The 16,069-nt window shown below is 42.0% G+C and overlaps 1 protein-coding gene across 5 annotated transcripts in view; it reads left to right on the plus strand.

The window, feature by feature from the left end:
• NFIA (nuclear factor I A) overlaps positions 1-15,334 on the plus strand; it is a 366,351-nt gene extending 351,017 nt beyond the window's left edge. For all 5 annotated transcript variants that reach the window (XM_077768077.1, XM_077768079.1, XM_077768078.1 and 2 more), the window contains one exon: positions 7,845-15,334. In XM_077768077.1, the coding sequence (XP_077624203.1) occupies positions 7,845-7,862 (18 nt within the window). In that variant the 3' untranslated portion in view covers positions 7,863-15,334. The remainder of the gene's footprint in view (positions 1-7,844) is intronic.
• Positions 15,335-16,069: the final 735 nt, after the last annotated feature.

Consider the following 16,069-nt stretch of genomic DNA (forward strand, 5'->3'; position numbering starts at 1 on the left):
AGGCGTGCTGTTGAGCCTTGCAAGGCAAGGGCCCAAATGCCTTTCATAAACTTGAGCCAATTCCTTTTGTGTGGTTGGTTTCGCTGCTCTGATTTTAATACCGCAATTAAAGACAGATTTTTATTTTCTCAAGAACTTTCTCTTGCAACTGAGGAAATGGAACTGATGCAGCTGCTACTTTTAACTAAGAAATTATATCATTAAATAAGAGAAAGACGCCTTGTCGAGCCCTGACTTTCCAAGGGAACCGGTTCTCCTCGGGTCTCACGTGGACCCTAGGGCCCGTCCACATGTTACAGCAGAGAATCCAGTTACCCTGGCGTTCTGGTGTTCTGTGCTTGCCTCTGTCCAGGCATTAGCTCATCTAATCCCCATAAAAACTGATAAAGTTGTTATCTCCATTTCATGGAGCCTAAAACCAAGATTCGGAGTGCCAACGAACTCGCCTAAGATGATTTAACTAGTACATCACGGTGTGTGCTAGTTAAATGATGAAGGTCTGCTAACTCGGCCTCCAAGGCCCCTGCTCTACCACAACGCGGACAGCCCTCCAGGAAGTCCTCAGAGCAAATGCGAGTGGGCCAGAGTGTCGCTGTCAATTCAGAAGTCTTAGGCTTCAGGAGGTAAAAGATTCCTTGGGTGAGGACGCAAAGGGAGACCAAAAATAAGTAAATAAATAAATATTACCTGATGGTGAGGCAGACACTAGGGCAAGTTGGAATACAGCAAACAATTTAGACTTTGGAACAACAGTCGGAATAATTGGATCATGTACATACTCTCAAGGTTTGGAGGTGCTGGATGGCTTATTGGGTAAAAAGATTAGTGTTTTCCCGTCTTGAGGTTTGAACCAAACAGAGGTCTTGGCCGGGAGCAGCACGGTCACTCTCCAGGGAGTGGTGGTTTGGACAACTCCTCTGTGCTTGTAGTAAGTAGGCAGTCGTCCATGTTACAAAACTATTGCACATGCTACTGACGCAGTTGGCCACAGTTGGCCCCACTGCAGCAGCTCTTCAGTTAGAACTGCCTAGGGAGGCTTGTGGAGACCTGTGCCTCTCTCTGGGGGAGAGCGCCTGTCATTTGGGGAGGCACGGCCATGTGGCGTGAGCACAGATACAGCACAGCCACGCTAGAAGTCATCCATCTAAATGCTCTTTTGGGGTAACTGATACCAGGCTTCCAGAACCTTAGAGATAGCCCCTTCCTTCCTTCCTTCCTTCCTTCCTTCCTTCCTTCCTTCCTTCCTTCCTTCACAGTATGTAATAAGTGCCTACTGTGTGCCAGCCACTGGGCAAGATACTGGGGATGTCGCACTCAAGACCATATCTGTTTTCTTGGGGAGAAAACAGGTAATTACAGCTCAGTGACTGTGACAGAGGTAAATCCTGGGACGCAAGGCCTAGAGAAAGACCCCTTGGATGAAGGGATGCTAATCTGAGAACACAAGAGCTGGCGAGCGTTAGCAAAGCCAAGGAGAGGGGGCCAGCCCGTGCCAAGGCCCAGCAGGGAGAAAGCATTTGGCTTTGGGGGATCTGGAAGAAGTTTAACACAGCACAAGTGTTGAGTACAAGCAGTGAAAAGATAAGGCCACAAAGGTAAGGGGGGCCAATCATGGCCCATTAATGTTTTAATAGTTTCCTGTACAATAAACAAGTCTTGGTTTAGCGTTATTGAAAACAGGTTTTCTTTAATTAACAAAATCAGACAAAAATGACAGCAGAGATCAGAGTCCGTGGCTGGCAATACCAACAACTGACACCTGTGTACAGCATGCCACCTTTTGCAGAAGAAACCAGTGTGAAAACCTGCCCTCTTCTCCTCTGATGCAGAATGGTCCTCACAGCAGCCCCCTGGGGGCCCGAGGACAGAGACCAGCTTACCTCAAATCCCATCGCTAGGTAAGGGAAAAAGTCGGGCTCGATCCTCGGTCCCTTGGACATTGGATGCTCAGCCTCGTCAGTCAACATTAAGTTGATAAAGATCCTACTGTGAGAACAGCAAGGTACCTGGTATCTTGAAAGGTATAGAAGGCTTCAGTTCAATGCCTTCTTTCAGCACAACGACTCCTTAAGGAGTCTCCTTATTGCACACGTTCTGTCCCCAGAGCCTAGCGTACATAGCCCAGAGCACACATTAGGTGGCCAGTGCCTGTGGCATCAGGGAAGAAACACTCCAAAACGGTGACTATTAATGTGAGAGTCTCAGAAGGTTGTCCATTTCTGCTGTCTTCAAGGGGGCAGGGGAGCTACCAGGGTTTTGGCCAGTTTGCCAAGGGCAACTCATTTGAGCTAAACAGCAGGCTTTTCGCTCCTCCAAACAAGAGCGGGAAGCCAAAAATGACTGACTGGATGACTGTGGCCCAGCAGAGATACAGCACGTCCTCAAGAGAAGAGTCAAAATGGCGACCACAACTCCTGTGGTCCCGGTTGGTAGTGTCCTCTTTGGGGCTGATGAAGAGGTGGGCCCGCTGGGGAATGGGGACAGAGGCCCCCCTGTACCCGCACGTTTCCTTTTTATGTGTGTGAATGTCCTTAAATAACCCACCTTGTGTGGAGAAGAAAGTGAAGCGTCACACCCAGTTCTGGATTCCACATTAACAGCCTCCTTCCGCTGTGTTCAACTTTGCCCTTGAGGCCTTTTGTTTAACTTTTTAATTTGAAAAACAGATTCTGCTGCGTCACAGTCTGTTCCACCCTCCCCATCCACACCCCCGGCACCCTCTCTCTCTCTCTCTCTCTTTTTTTTTTTTTTTTTTTTTGTTAAAGAAAAATATAGCTATCTCAAAGAGACTTGTATTTCCTTTTGTTGTTAAGATATACATCCGGCCCTCTTAGTGAGAAGAGTATATAAAAGGCCTTTTAAAAAAGTTGTTATTCACGTTAGAATGTTTGTTGTTAACTAAGGAGTTGAGTCATCTTCAACCATGTCTTGGGCCACCTCATGACCAAATTTTGGAAAAGGGTTTCCTAATTGCTCCCAGTGGGCATAAGGAAGGAAAGAGCCTGGCACTGCCAGAGGTGCCTACTGCCATTCAGCCTTCCTGTTTAGGATGCAGCCGGATAGATATTGTTTATGGTTCATAAAACCTGACTACTGTGAGTATTCCAGAATCCCAGCAGAATGGATTCCAACTTTCATGGAGCTGTAAATTAAGGGGCGGGAAGTGTGATAAAACTCCTTAGAGAACGCTGGGGGAAAAAAAAAATTTCGCGCTGCAATGGTTAAATGAAATTTTATAAGCACATTCAGCGTGGAACTGTTTTGCATTACATGAGTTGAATACCTTAGAGACGCCACATCTGCAGGCACTTTATTAAATCCTTAGTCAGCACTTTCCAACCTGATGAGATTACTTCTTCATTTGACTGGAGAAAAGGAAAGCTGAGCTCCGGTCCTGGACTGCAGGTTTCTTTTGATGTTTCACCTTGAACACTGAGAGAGGACAATTACCTCTCCCCCTACTACCTCCCCCCCACCCCCCAGCACATCCCAAACTGTAGAAACTGTGAGTGTAACAGGGTAATTTTACTTAACTAGCGCCTCTGTGGGAGTTGTGGATTTACGGACCTCCAAAACAACTAGAGCTGCAAGTCCCTGAGGACAAAATAGATCAAAGCTCTGTGTTTACTTCCTTAATGTAAATGTATCAAGATAACATCGTCCTATATTGTATTGAATATTGGAACTTGCTGCAGATAAGGGACAGAAATTCCTTTGTAGTCCATCTGGATACAGTAGGTTAGATTAAGGGCTTATAAAGTATGAAGGCAGAAACCATATAAAATGTAAGCTTGCATCAGTACATGTCTGAAGACCGTTTTTGGACCCTCCATCAATGAACTTTGTTTAGGGTGGCACCATTTTCCTGGTGAGTTTTGCTACCCAGCCCCAACAATTCAACAACCTCAGACTGTTTCTTATATTTTGCTTGTATGACCCAAGAAGAAAATGCTCGGAGTCATTCTTCAAGTGATATTTTGAAATTGGCACTGCTTGCATACTAGATTTTCTAACAAAATAGCACAAGAGAAAAACGGGCTTTTCTACACACTGCCTTATCCATTTGATATTAGGAGTAGTTCATGGAAGTTTCTAGAAATCGAGAGACTTTTACATGTGCAGCTATCACATTTATCATAAAGGAATTAGGAGTGTCTTCAGCTACAGTTAGATCATGAGAAAATAATTCCATGAAATGGATACGTTTTTTGATTATGACTATAACTCTATCTGACATCTCTGCAAATGAATGATTTAATCAGAGGCCTCATTCCACACGCACACCCCCAAAAAAACTTCAAAAACCAAAAAAAAGAACAAAATACAAATTCCCTGTGTAGTTCCCCTAACGGATTGACTTCCCATTGGGGGAAAGCCTTGGTCAAGTAGCTGGGTTCATTGTCATGAAGATTAGTGTGATGTTGAAATAAGTACTAATGGTCAAATTACAGGAGTGAAAAAGTTTAAGAATAGGTTTTGGTTTGGGCCTGAAAGGGTTAATTAAGTTTTTTTCACGGGTTATTAAAGACCCCCAACCTGTGTCTTCAGGAGTCATATTGACACCACACCACAGGGCAACTCGCTTCTCTATTGACATGTTGCTGGTCAGAACACAATAGCCTTCTGTGTCTGAAAATCATTGCTAAAATCATCTCAAGGAAAAAAAAAAGTTTGAAAGCTCTAACGTTAGACAAAAGCCCGAGAGCTGCAGTGCGCAGCTCAAAAACCCGGAGTCAGCAACTTCTATTGATTAAAAACTAACCTTTAAAGTAACTCTGAGAGTGTGTGGTTAGCATTTAAATTTAAACATGTCATGAGTTGATTTGTGTTACTGAATACCAACTCAGAAGGAGTAACATTCACATCACATTTTTTTTTCTAATTCCCTTAAGCAGCTAAAGTATTTCATGAAATGTCAATAGGGCAAAAAGAAAAAGTGGGGGGGGGGCATGCTAGGCCTTGTAGTTTTCTTTCCCATGCAAATATTCACCACCACCCCCCAAAGAAAAGTATGGAGAGTGAAACACAATAATTAGTCCTTTGTCTAACTTTCCCAAGTGCCAGAGAAAGACAGATTAATTAAATATACAACAGTGTTGGTTTTTGGAGTGGGGGCCTTGCTTGCTGTGTAGGTCATAAATTAGGCAGAATAAATACTTCAATGTGTTTGCAGTGGGCCTGCTACGTCAGAGCCACTGGAAGGTTGGTGGGAGGAGAGCGGAGGGTTTCTTGCTAATGATAGTCACGTCTGGGTCTGTCTGGTTGCTCTTAGCAACCAGACATGATGTAACACCAGGATGAACTTGAACTTGGGGGACTTGAAAAGAGAACAATAGACCAGAGCAATCAATAAAGCCTATTTCAGTGAAGGATTACAGAGCTGCTCTGGGGTAACCTTGTCGGCAAGGCACATACTGAATAGTAAGATGTGTGAAGAAACTTTTTTTTTTTTTTTTGCTTTGCTTTTTAAGAGAAGTGCAGAGGCATTGCAGATTTTTGTAGCGCGCTGAGGTTGTGTCCAGAAACGGTGGTATGGAAAACTGCTCCCCCTGCCGACTCCCTGGGTCCCCGATGTTTGCTTCCAGAGCTACTATGCAGCGTCAGATTGAAGAAGGCTGGGATTTCACAACTGACTTAGAAAGTGTGAGAACAGAAAATCTGTAAGCATAATCTGCCGCACCCAAACTTTGGGACTGTTTTGTGAAAGAGAGAATGCGGCTGCAGCATGGGTCCGTCAGCTACTAGGAGAGGCCTACTAAAACTACGGTTTGGGGGCTTGCCTCCCGTCTCTTTTCTTCCCCCCTCTTCTTCCTTTTGTCCAGTTAGATTTAGGCCATGTGTATTTGCCAGGATGATTTCCTTTTGGGACACAAAAGGCTTTCTTGTGTTTCCTCAAAGCATGTGGTCAAGAAGAGTACCCAGGATGAGTCGTTTTACAGTTTAGGGTTAGGGTTTTCAAGTCCCCTGGAAATCAAAGGTAGCTCGTGTGACCAGGAAATCTCATACCCGCTTCCACATAGCTATCACTTTGCCATTCATCCCTGGAATCAGAGTCCTTAATTTACCTAACTGAATCTCCTGGGCATTGATGAATCTTCATTGGACCAAATCAACTCGAATGTACCCGTTCCTGAGAGTACCAACTCAGTGATCTTCAGAGGCATTCATCAGAAGCTGATGATTTTGCTGTGAATGATGACGAACGTGGTGAACTTGGCAGGGTATCACCAAAGAAAGGTTGGCAGAAGCCTTGTACTTCTCTAGTTCACTTGAGAAACTGACTCTGATATTAGACTATAACTGGTCACTTTGTGTAGACAACAGAGAAAGAGATGCCAGCATATATAGGGATGTATCACCAGACTCTTGTCCAAAGCTCATCACCTAAGGATTTTTGGAAAGGAAAAGGTAACTGGTAACTGGGCCCAGCAGGCATATGGAAGACTCTGAATAAATGCTGAATGAGCAAAAGCATGAACACAGACTATGCAGTGACCTCATTTTTGTCCTTTGAACATCATGGCACCTAATAGGGTATAGTGTTGATACCACCTGATTATTATATGTCATTTCTGAAAATATCTTTTTAGAAAAACTGAGCCAAAAGCATTTTCCGTCCTAAAATCTACCCCATGCACATATAAGGAGACGAGGTATAAAAGAGCTGCTGTGACTTGCCCAAATATGTAGGACTCTTGGTACACCACTTTTTCTACTTCACCTCCATTTATTTTTATGTCACTATTGATCATCTGTGCCTGTTAAAAGAATGTCACAATACCGTCTTTAGTGCCTACATCTCATTGAAAAGGAGATGTGATAGAGCTGCCCTGGGTTCCAGCAATCGCACTGCTGGGTATTTACCCAAAAACATAGAAAAACAATAAATCAAAGGGATATATGCACCCCTATGTTTATAGCGGCATTATTTACAATAGCCAAAATATGGGAGCAGCCCAAGGGTCCATTGCTTTATGAATGGATGAAGAATGTGTGTGTGTGTGTGTATACACACACTGAAATACTATTCAGCCATAAAAAAGAATGAAATCTTGCCATTTGCAATAACGTGCATAGAGCTAGAAAGTATAATGCTAAGTGAAACAAGTGAGAGAAAGACAAGTACTATATGACTTCACTTTTGTGTGGAATTTAAGAAACAAAACAAGCAAAAGAGGGGAAAAAAGAGAGAGAGAGACAAACCCAAAAACAGAATCTGAACTATAGAGAATATAAACTGATGGTTACCAGAGGGGAGGTGGGCAGGAATGGGAGACATAGGTGATGGGGACTAAGGAGTACACTTGTCATAATGAGTACCAGATGATTAAAATAAGAACTTAAGTAAATAAATAAAAAGAGTATATATATATATATATGGCAGATGTGAAAAGAATCAAAGTAGACATTGATCAGCCCGTGAAACCTCTACCGTCACCCATCGTCCATTCATTCAACACTTCTTTGTTGAGAACCTTCTACTCCAGGCACTGTGCTAGGCACTGAGGACTCAGTGACAAGGTGATTGAGCTCTGTGCCCTCCTGTAGAGTGCCATATATATATGTGTGTCGAATGGACACAAATACCTTATTTTTAAGACACATTCAGAATGTTGGCAAACCCCAATGAAGTCACTGAGTTTTAACATCAGAGGAATAAGAGCAGCTTCAGTGACTCAGTATTTATTGCTGTTTGTCATTCCTCTACTTCCCCAGAAAATCCGCCCCCCTCCCTCCCCTTCATTCCTGACATAGATCCCAATTTCATGGTTGGAAGGGCAACTTCTAAAATATGTTACTTTCCAAGTTGTACCCCTAATTGCTCTTTTCCTTTTGTCTTCCAGTCCTGGTACCTGGGATAAAAGTCGCAGCGTCCCACCATCCACCAGACAGACCACCTGACCCCTTCTCAACTCTGTAACATGGACGCATCCTCAACCCAGCGCGGTTACAACTTCACTGTCAGTGGAAGGGGAGAATCAAATCAACTTGTACATGGAAACAGCGAGCATTATGGTCAAACAGCAAAGGCCATAACCTTTTGGGATTTTTTTTTTAAATACTTTAGGGACTGTTGTAATTTTCTCATATGGTGCTGGAAATGGTTGGGCTTTGTAACATGTGGAGTGTTTCCGTGGTAGCGTGAGCATTAGGTGATGTGGCTAGCGGAGGTCTACTCTTGCTCACTGACTTCCCGCTGTAACACACTTTCCTTACGGAGCCTGGCTGTTTCACAGTATTTCATGAATTTACCCACACAGGTGTGAGCCTCCTTGAGCCATCGGGAGGCACATGGAGAACTAAATCTTTTGTAGTAGCTGAGATCTGCAATATATAACTTACGGGACAGTCAAAGGGCAATGTTTTTCTGTAACATATTGGAAAAAGAAAATGCAGTTATGTTCCTTTTTTATTTTTTCTTTTAGTTTGGTTTTGGTTCAGCAGTCAGCAGTTAAATATATAACATGGCCCACAAGGACAGTGAATCCACTCACGTTGCAGAACAATTCCGAAATGACAAACTACTACTACTACTATTCAGTTTTTTAAAAGTTGTGAAATGCTGCACTTACATTTAAAAAAAAAAAACATTTTTTCAACAATTTCAACAATGACACACAAATTCACATGGAAATGGGGAAGATGGTCTGTTTTGACAGAAACTGACAGGAATCAATCAAAACAATCGAATTTTGAAATGAGTAAAGTGCAATTTCATTGGATAGCTAAATATCTTTGTAAGATAGAGATTGTTGAAAATTCTATTTTTGTTTTTCAAGTCCTTCCACCCCAGGACTCTAAATTATTGGGGTAAAAAAACAGCCTTGCAAGAAAAAGGGGAGCTATTTTTGCTTTTTATGTTTTTTATTGTTAAACTTGTATCCCTTTAAAAACTGAAGGAAAATTTAAAAAAAAACAAAAAACAAATCTAATGGTGCTTTTACCACGATATGTTAACTACATTAAATGCTAATTAATTATTTTCTGTTATCAAAGCACATAACTAAAATGAAATCATGGTATCTGTTAATTTTATAAGCTAGAAGTCACTATAATGGATTATGCCAATTCTGAAAATTTTTACATGTATCCAGCAACATAGGATTTATCAGTTATCAGACACTTCATTGTACCAGAGATTGTCCAGAAATTTTAAAGACCTTTGCGCCCCTGAACTGGGCTATGGGAAAATAATAATAATAATAATTAATAATAATAATAATGAAACCAATACTGACACAAACGCTGGTGCCCATTCAGATCAAGGGTACCTGTTAGGGAAAAAAAAAAGTTTGCACCCCCAAATGTCCTGTATCTTATGTAAAAAAAAAAAAAACAACACACAAAAAAACAAAAAAAACAAAAAACAAAAAAAAGTGCAAGTGATTTTTCTACCAGACAGCGAAGCACCCCTTTGCTTCCCATGCAACTTCAAGAAGGTTTCCTATACTATACATATATATACGTTCTGGTTGGCAAGCCCTGCTAATCAGAGAAAGTCTCTGCATGTTCTAGTGTTAGTAACTAATTTTTATATAGTTAATGTAGGATAAAGTAGAGTGCATTAAGACACAATATTGTAATCCCTACTCTAGGCACTTGCCTTTAAACTATGTTTTTCAGCCCTTCAGAAGGGTTCTACTACTGTCCTATACAATCAAGTAACTGAAATTCTTGGGAAGACACTTTGCTCCTCATCTTTCCCCCCCGAAACAATGTCGTTTTGTTTTGTTTTTTTTCCTTAATTTGCACGAAAACAAAAATTCCATATCAATGTGCCTTGCCCTGGATAGCGATTATTTGTGGAATTGTTGCACATATGCTCCTCTATTGAAAGGGGTTTTTCCCTAGTCAAGCATTTGGAGACACTTTTTGTAAATGTGACTTTTATGTCAGCCATCGTCAGTTTCAACATCTAGAACTAAATAGAAAGTTAGTTGTTCCGCAGATAGGAGTAGTCTTTATTGTCCTCTGTGGTCAGTGGCAGTGCTATTCTGAGATCTGTAGATGGCTTAGAATATCAGTATTTTGGATGTTGCTGCATTTTACGATTTATTTGGAGTCTTCCTTTATTTTCCCCCCAGATATATGAAAATATGCAATACCTGCTTATATCGTGTAGAAAAGCTTAGCGATTATTAATTTTTCTTTTATTTTTTTTATTTGACCAAAGTCGGTGCTGCACTTGACGCAGTGTGTTTTAGGTGTTTGTCTTTGTACTTTTTTTGTGATTTTTGAATGCACGTGCGCAGGAAGGGCTCCTCTTAGAGAAGCAGTCAAACTGTGAAGCACTAAGCTGACCCTGCTTCAAGCAATTTTGTTTTTACAACTGTTCCTTTCACAAGCAAGCCTTAAAAAAAAAAAAAAAAAAAAGACAACTTCCTTTTTCTTCAGCTCCCACAGCCCATTTTTCTTAGCAGACCGCAGTCAATCCACATTCAATAAAAAGGATATAATGCCCATTTTTATATGCACGTTTTTAAACTTCCAAGTTCTGAAAATTGTTTACTGGTTATCTCTATTTAAGGAAAAAAAAATAAAATAAAACATTTTGGATTTTCATATGTGTCTGATAAGTGGTTGAATAGTCGTTTGGCGCTGTTGTATGGTGTGATTGTCAGTATACGGTGTCACTTCCTATAGCCAGCCAGCATACTCGCCTTCCCCGATAGCACTTAGCTGGGCATTACTTTCTTATGACATATGTGCACTAAAAAAAAAGAAAAAAGAAAAAAAAGAAAAAAAAAATAGCAGCTTTCAGTGCTTCACAGTGAAGGGAAAAAAAGCCTAGACAAACATTTTGTCAGAACCTTTGCTATAAGCCAAGGTATTACCAGTAAATTGGTTGTATATACAATAAAATTGCACCCTTTTTTTAAAACAAAACAAACTAAGCAATAGTTTGGGCAGTTTTAGTTGTTTCTAGTGAGCATGTTGTAGTCATGACTGCAAAGAGAGAGAATAAACTGCCCACTCAGAAGATATGTAATTTGTATTGTTGTATAGTTTTATTGATTACACTGATTTATTCTACCCTATTTTATAACGCAGGACTTTTGTAATGTTGTTTAAATGAGGAAACATTTCTGTCAAATTAGCCTAGTGAAATTTCTGATTGTCCATTATAAAGGCAGCGTTCATAGAATTGCTTTTCTTTCTTTCCCGCCCCCCCCCCCCGGCCCCCCTTGGGAACTGGATTTAAGTTTAAAACTTTCCTGTTTCCTTTTTTTTTTTGTAAGTATTTAAATACAGTTATTTTTTTTTTCTCTCAATGGTATAGCATATTCCTATGCTTGAGAAGTATAGGTCTACTGAAAAACCATTGTAAATGGACGTTACAGGTATGCTGTATTTTTGAAGGTATTTTGTTGTATTAAGTTTGATGAAGCTAAAATTAGGGAACTCTGAACAGATTTGCAGGAAAAAAAAATGTTTTAAAGGCTTTAAAACATTAAGGAGGCAGTCTAGGGTGATAACGAACAGGGGTTAAGTATTAAATACACTAAGTTACATTTTTGTTCATGTTTCATTGTCCAGAAAGCAGCAGGAAACTGTAGTTCAGTTGTGATCAAGCAGGAAAAAAAGAAACACCAACAATCTGAGTGTTTACCTTTTAGATGAAAGCCAAGAGAAGATGTTTGAGGAAGACTTTGCTACCTGGGGTGTGTAGACTGACGGGCTGAGGGCTGGCCCAACGGAAAGGCCCCGCCCTTGATTCTGAGACACATTTGAATTTTTTCTCTCCCATCAAATGGCATTAACAGTATTGGCAAAGAGAAGTCCCTCAAATCACTCTCCACATTTTTTCTTTGGGAACTGAAGTCAGAGGCACGAACACTAAATCTGATCATTTTTCCATATGCTTTTTTTCTTTCTGGCCCATCCCCTGCCACTAAAATGCTCCTTTTCTGATCATTCGTGGGCAGAGGCCCTCTCCCTAATGCCACTCTATCCATCCCGGAGCCTTTCACTTTCCTTTGAGGTTCAGGCAAACTTCTCTGTTTCTTCACATCCTGGCATGGCCGCTATTAATGTCAGCTCCTCCCCACCCCCGCCACCCGCTGCAGTCAGGTGTGAGGGTCCCCTCACCCCTGCAAGCCAACGACAACAAGAAAGTACACCTCCCCAAGCTTGCATTCTTCATTCTCTGGCAGTGCAAGTGTAAGGGAACCCCAACTTTCCAGAGTCACAGTGTTCATTCAACCCACAGCAATATGCAAAACCCATCACTCAAAAAGCTTGTCCTTTACTTTTCAAACACTTGTCCCCAACATACACTTTGAATTCTGCAGTTACAGCATCATCAAGTACTTAGAAAATCTGGGTTAAGAAAAATATTTTTGCCCTTGTGATTTTTTTTTCGGGGGGGGTGGGGTGGGATTTCTAAGAATGTCATTTAATGTACTTTGCATCATGTCTCTGGAAACATCTTTTTGTCCATAGTGGTGGTGGTCTCTCTCTCTTTCTGTCTCTCTCTGTCTCCCCATATTTCTCTCTTTCCTTCTATCTTTCTGTCAGTGTTTGTTTTTTTCCCCGGTAGCAGGCCTCCATAGAACAAATTCAAAACACCACTGGCATGATAGTGTAAGGAGAGCTTCAGTGGCGCCCCCCTCCCAGCCCCCGAGATCTGTCCCAGAACAGTCTCCAAAAGCTGCACTGCCCACCGGCAGCGCTTTCGTTTAAATCGGCTTCCGAGGCCAGTTTCGTCCTGAAGTCAATGCATGTATTTACTGTCTGACAGTAAACCCGCTTTGCCTTCTCCACGTCCAAGGCTGTGCATTTGCCTAATTAGTGTCGCGTATGTTTCCCTTTTATTTTTTTCCAATAAAAAAGCAGTGGGATGAAAATTGCTTTGATAGATAGCAGGTAACATTGAAGCTGTTCCATAGCACTTAACTGTAGTGAATACTGTGTCACCAATTCTGAAATCAATTTAATGTTTAATGCAAATCCATTACATGGTGCTATAACAGGCTGACAAAATGATTTACACCAATGTGACAACTTGGGCTCAATTCACTCTGCTTTCCAACAGTGTAAATGCATAGCAGTGTTTATCTGCATGAGAACTATGCACTAATCTATCTGAAGAAAAAAAAAACTATATCAACTTTGGTATCTACTTTCCGTTTACTTCAATCCTTGCCTTTTTGGTCATTGTTATAATGCCAGCTTTAGGACAGAAAGAATTATAAGAAAACCAGCATAATACCTGATATATTAAAATGTAGTGCCTGTGAAATCTGTATTATATTGCTCTTCTGAAGTAAGATTTTTCTACACCGGTAGCCTTTGCTGTCAGTCAGGACCTTCTGGTATAGGTGATGTAAAATAACCGTACAATATTAATGCATGCTATTCCATAATGCTTAGTGAACTGTATGAATATTACTCAAAGTTATGTTAGTCTTTTTTTTTTTTTCTGACTTGGTTCTTGTCAGCTAGGTTTAAAGGTATTTCACTGAGAACGCAAATTCTGTCTTTCTTGATTTCGGCTGTTTTCAGTATTTTGGAGGTATACATTTACTTAAATTCAGTATTACTTGTGTTTTTTGTTCTCGTTTTTGTTTTTTGTTTTCTCTTTCCTAGGGGACAAGCATGGGTGGTTGATTTCAGAAATCAATCCCTGGCAAGACTTTTGTCTCAAAACGACCATTTGTTCCAAGAACTGTGCTAACGAAGACACTCTGAGAACATTTCCAAGTGAGGGACATTTCCCTTGGCCCTCGACTGAAGCTATGCCGACCCTGGAGCATTTTCTTAACGGACAATGTTCAGCCAGGTACCCATGCTTGATCCGTCTTCACACCAGACTTCCTCATATGAAAAGAAAAAAAAGTTGAAAAAAATCTTTAAGAAATCACATGGCTATTTAGTTTCATGCACAGTTGCAATATTTTCTTCAGAAATAAAACTCTGTACAAACTTTGGGCCCGATTCATAAGAAAAAGAAGTTTGCTATTAACACGGGACTTTTTAAAATATATTTTTATTTGGTCTAAATTTGAAACTACTGGCTTCCCAAATTAAATAAGTTTCATCTCACTTTTCCCCCCCTAAACCAGCACCCATCTGCCTTTTATGCCCCAAAGGGTCACATAACCAGATGAGATGGGGAAATGGGGCGATGGGGCGTAGATACCGGAAATGCTCAGGAAGATAGGGGACCCCCTGCAGAACGGGGAGGCCCCGGCGTGCGGGGACAGGACCTCGCCTGTGTGCCAGACATCGTTGAGTTCCACATGTGGGCTCCTTATGCGATTTAATTCAAAAAACACAATTTCCCAAATGTGTCCGGACCACGGGCCTGTATGGTAGGAATGCCACCTCTGATCCAACCAGAGCACCTGTGGGGGAGAGGAAGCACTCACCACGTCATGCGTGTGAACTTCTGTATCCGCACAGTGCTTTTAAGGGCAAGTGGCTGTCCAGCCAACAGGGCCATTCTTCCTGCTGTTCTTCTGCTCGACTTCTCAAAATGACAGAAGCTTTTCCCCCTTGGATCCTATTTGTGTTATTCTTATTTTCAATTTTTTTTTTTTTTTTAGTACTAGTCTATAAATCAGCCAGTTNTTTGTTTTGTTTTAACATCTCAACCGAAGGTCACAAGGCCGCAGGCCACGTTGGGATGGAGGTTTGAGAGAGCAGTCAGCTCCATTTTTTTTTCTCCCTGGTCTCAGACCAGCCTGTCTGCACTGTGAAGGCATTTGGTAGTGTGACCACTGAGATACTAACTCAGCCTAGAGCTGGAGCTTTGTCAGGTTCTAGGAGGGCCTTAGGAAAGACTTTCAAAGGCAAACACGTGATTCTCCTTCCCTACACCCTTGACCTCTTAATGCAGAACAAAGTTCTCTGGGGACCTTCCCCATCACCCTTGGAAATCTGTCCACTCTAGATACCTCGGTTTTTGGGTGTTTTTTTTTTTTTTTTCATTTTAAATTGTTGGGGGATAGGGGACCGAACACTTCCAGAGATGAAAAGAGATCTGTTGTGAAACTGAACACCCCCCCGTGTTAATAACTTGGTTTGACATTTGTTTTTATGAGCCGGGCCCCCTGTGCCTCTAGTATACTTGTATTGACTCTCATAGCTACTCTTTTAGTTTTACTGTGTTCTGTGAAAAATTTGTAATTGGTTGAGAATCACTGTGGGCGTCCATTCTTATTCAACTAAATCTCCACAGGTTTTTTGAGCTGGTGTGGATTAGTTTAACTCTTGTATTCAACCATTAGTGCTACCACCTTCTCACATTACAATACAATTACTGGAAGAAAGTACTGCATTTCCTATGCAACAAAAGAGGAAAAATAAAAAAATTGCTAATGCTATGGAAGCTGTGTCCTCGTTTGCTTTAGATCCCACCTGGGTGCTTGAGTGAGTAACGGGGAAGAGCGTGGACAGGTCTCTTCTGCGCCGTGGAGTCTGCGTTTCCTGGATAGATGCCGAGCACATCGCGCCCTCAGCCCATGGGCAGCTCTGATGGGCACTGTTGGTTTTTTCACCTGCTTGGACAGATGCAGGGCTTACCATTCCCCGGTGCCCACTCTGTGCCTGACACTCTTCTAAGTGCTTTAGATATTGCATCAGTGATCCCGAGTCAGGAGTCAGGAATAGGGTCCAATAGGTTTTCCAGGAGGGGGCTCTGCGGGAGCCTCCAGATAAATAACTAGGATTACAGCCACCAGCCCTGGAGCCGGGGACACAATAGGGAAAGTTTGGGCTAGCGGGACCTAGACATTCCAAGGAAGACCTCCACGAGGCTGATACTTGGATCTTCACTGAGAGGGGTCGCCCTGAAGGGGAGCCACACTACATGCATGGTCACAGGCCCCGGAGAGGACGTGGGGTGGCTGGGGCTAGGATTGCTCAGGGGGAGGCAGCCAACAGTATTAGCACTTCTGAGGAGGGCAGGGGAGGGGTGGTCGGTGCTGGGGGAGCTGCAAGGAGCCGGAGGCTGTTGGCGAGTCCATCCTCCACTGCTGTCACCTGTGGACGGGAGCTGACACCGGAAAGAAATCCCCTCTCCCCTCCCTCGTATTCTAAGGCTCCCGCCATTGTCTCTCAGCGG

The sequence above is a fragment of the Crocuta crocuta genome, unplaced genomic scaffold (assembly GCF_008692635.1).
Source record: "Crocuta crocuta isolate KB4526 unplaced genomic scaffold, BGI_CrCroc_1.0 scaffold85, whole genome shotgun sequence".
NCBI classification, from domain to species: domain Eukaryota; kingdom Metazoa; phylum Chordata; class Mammalia; order Carnivora; family Hyaenidae; genus Crocuta; species Crocuta crocuta.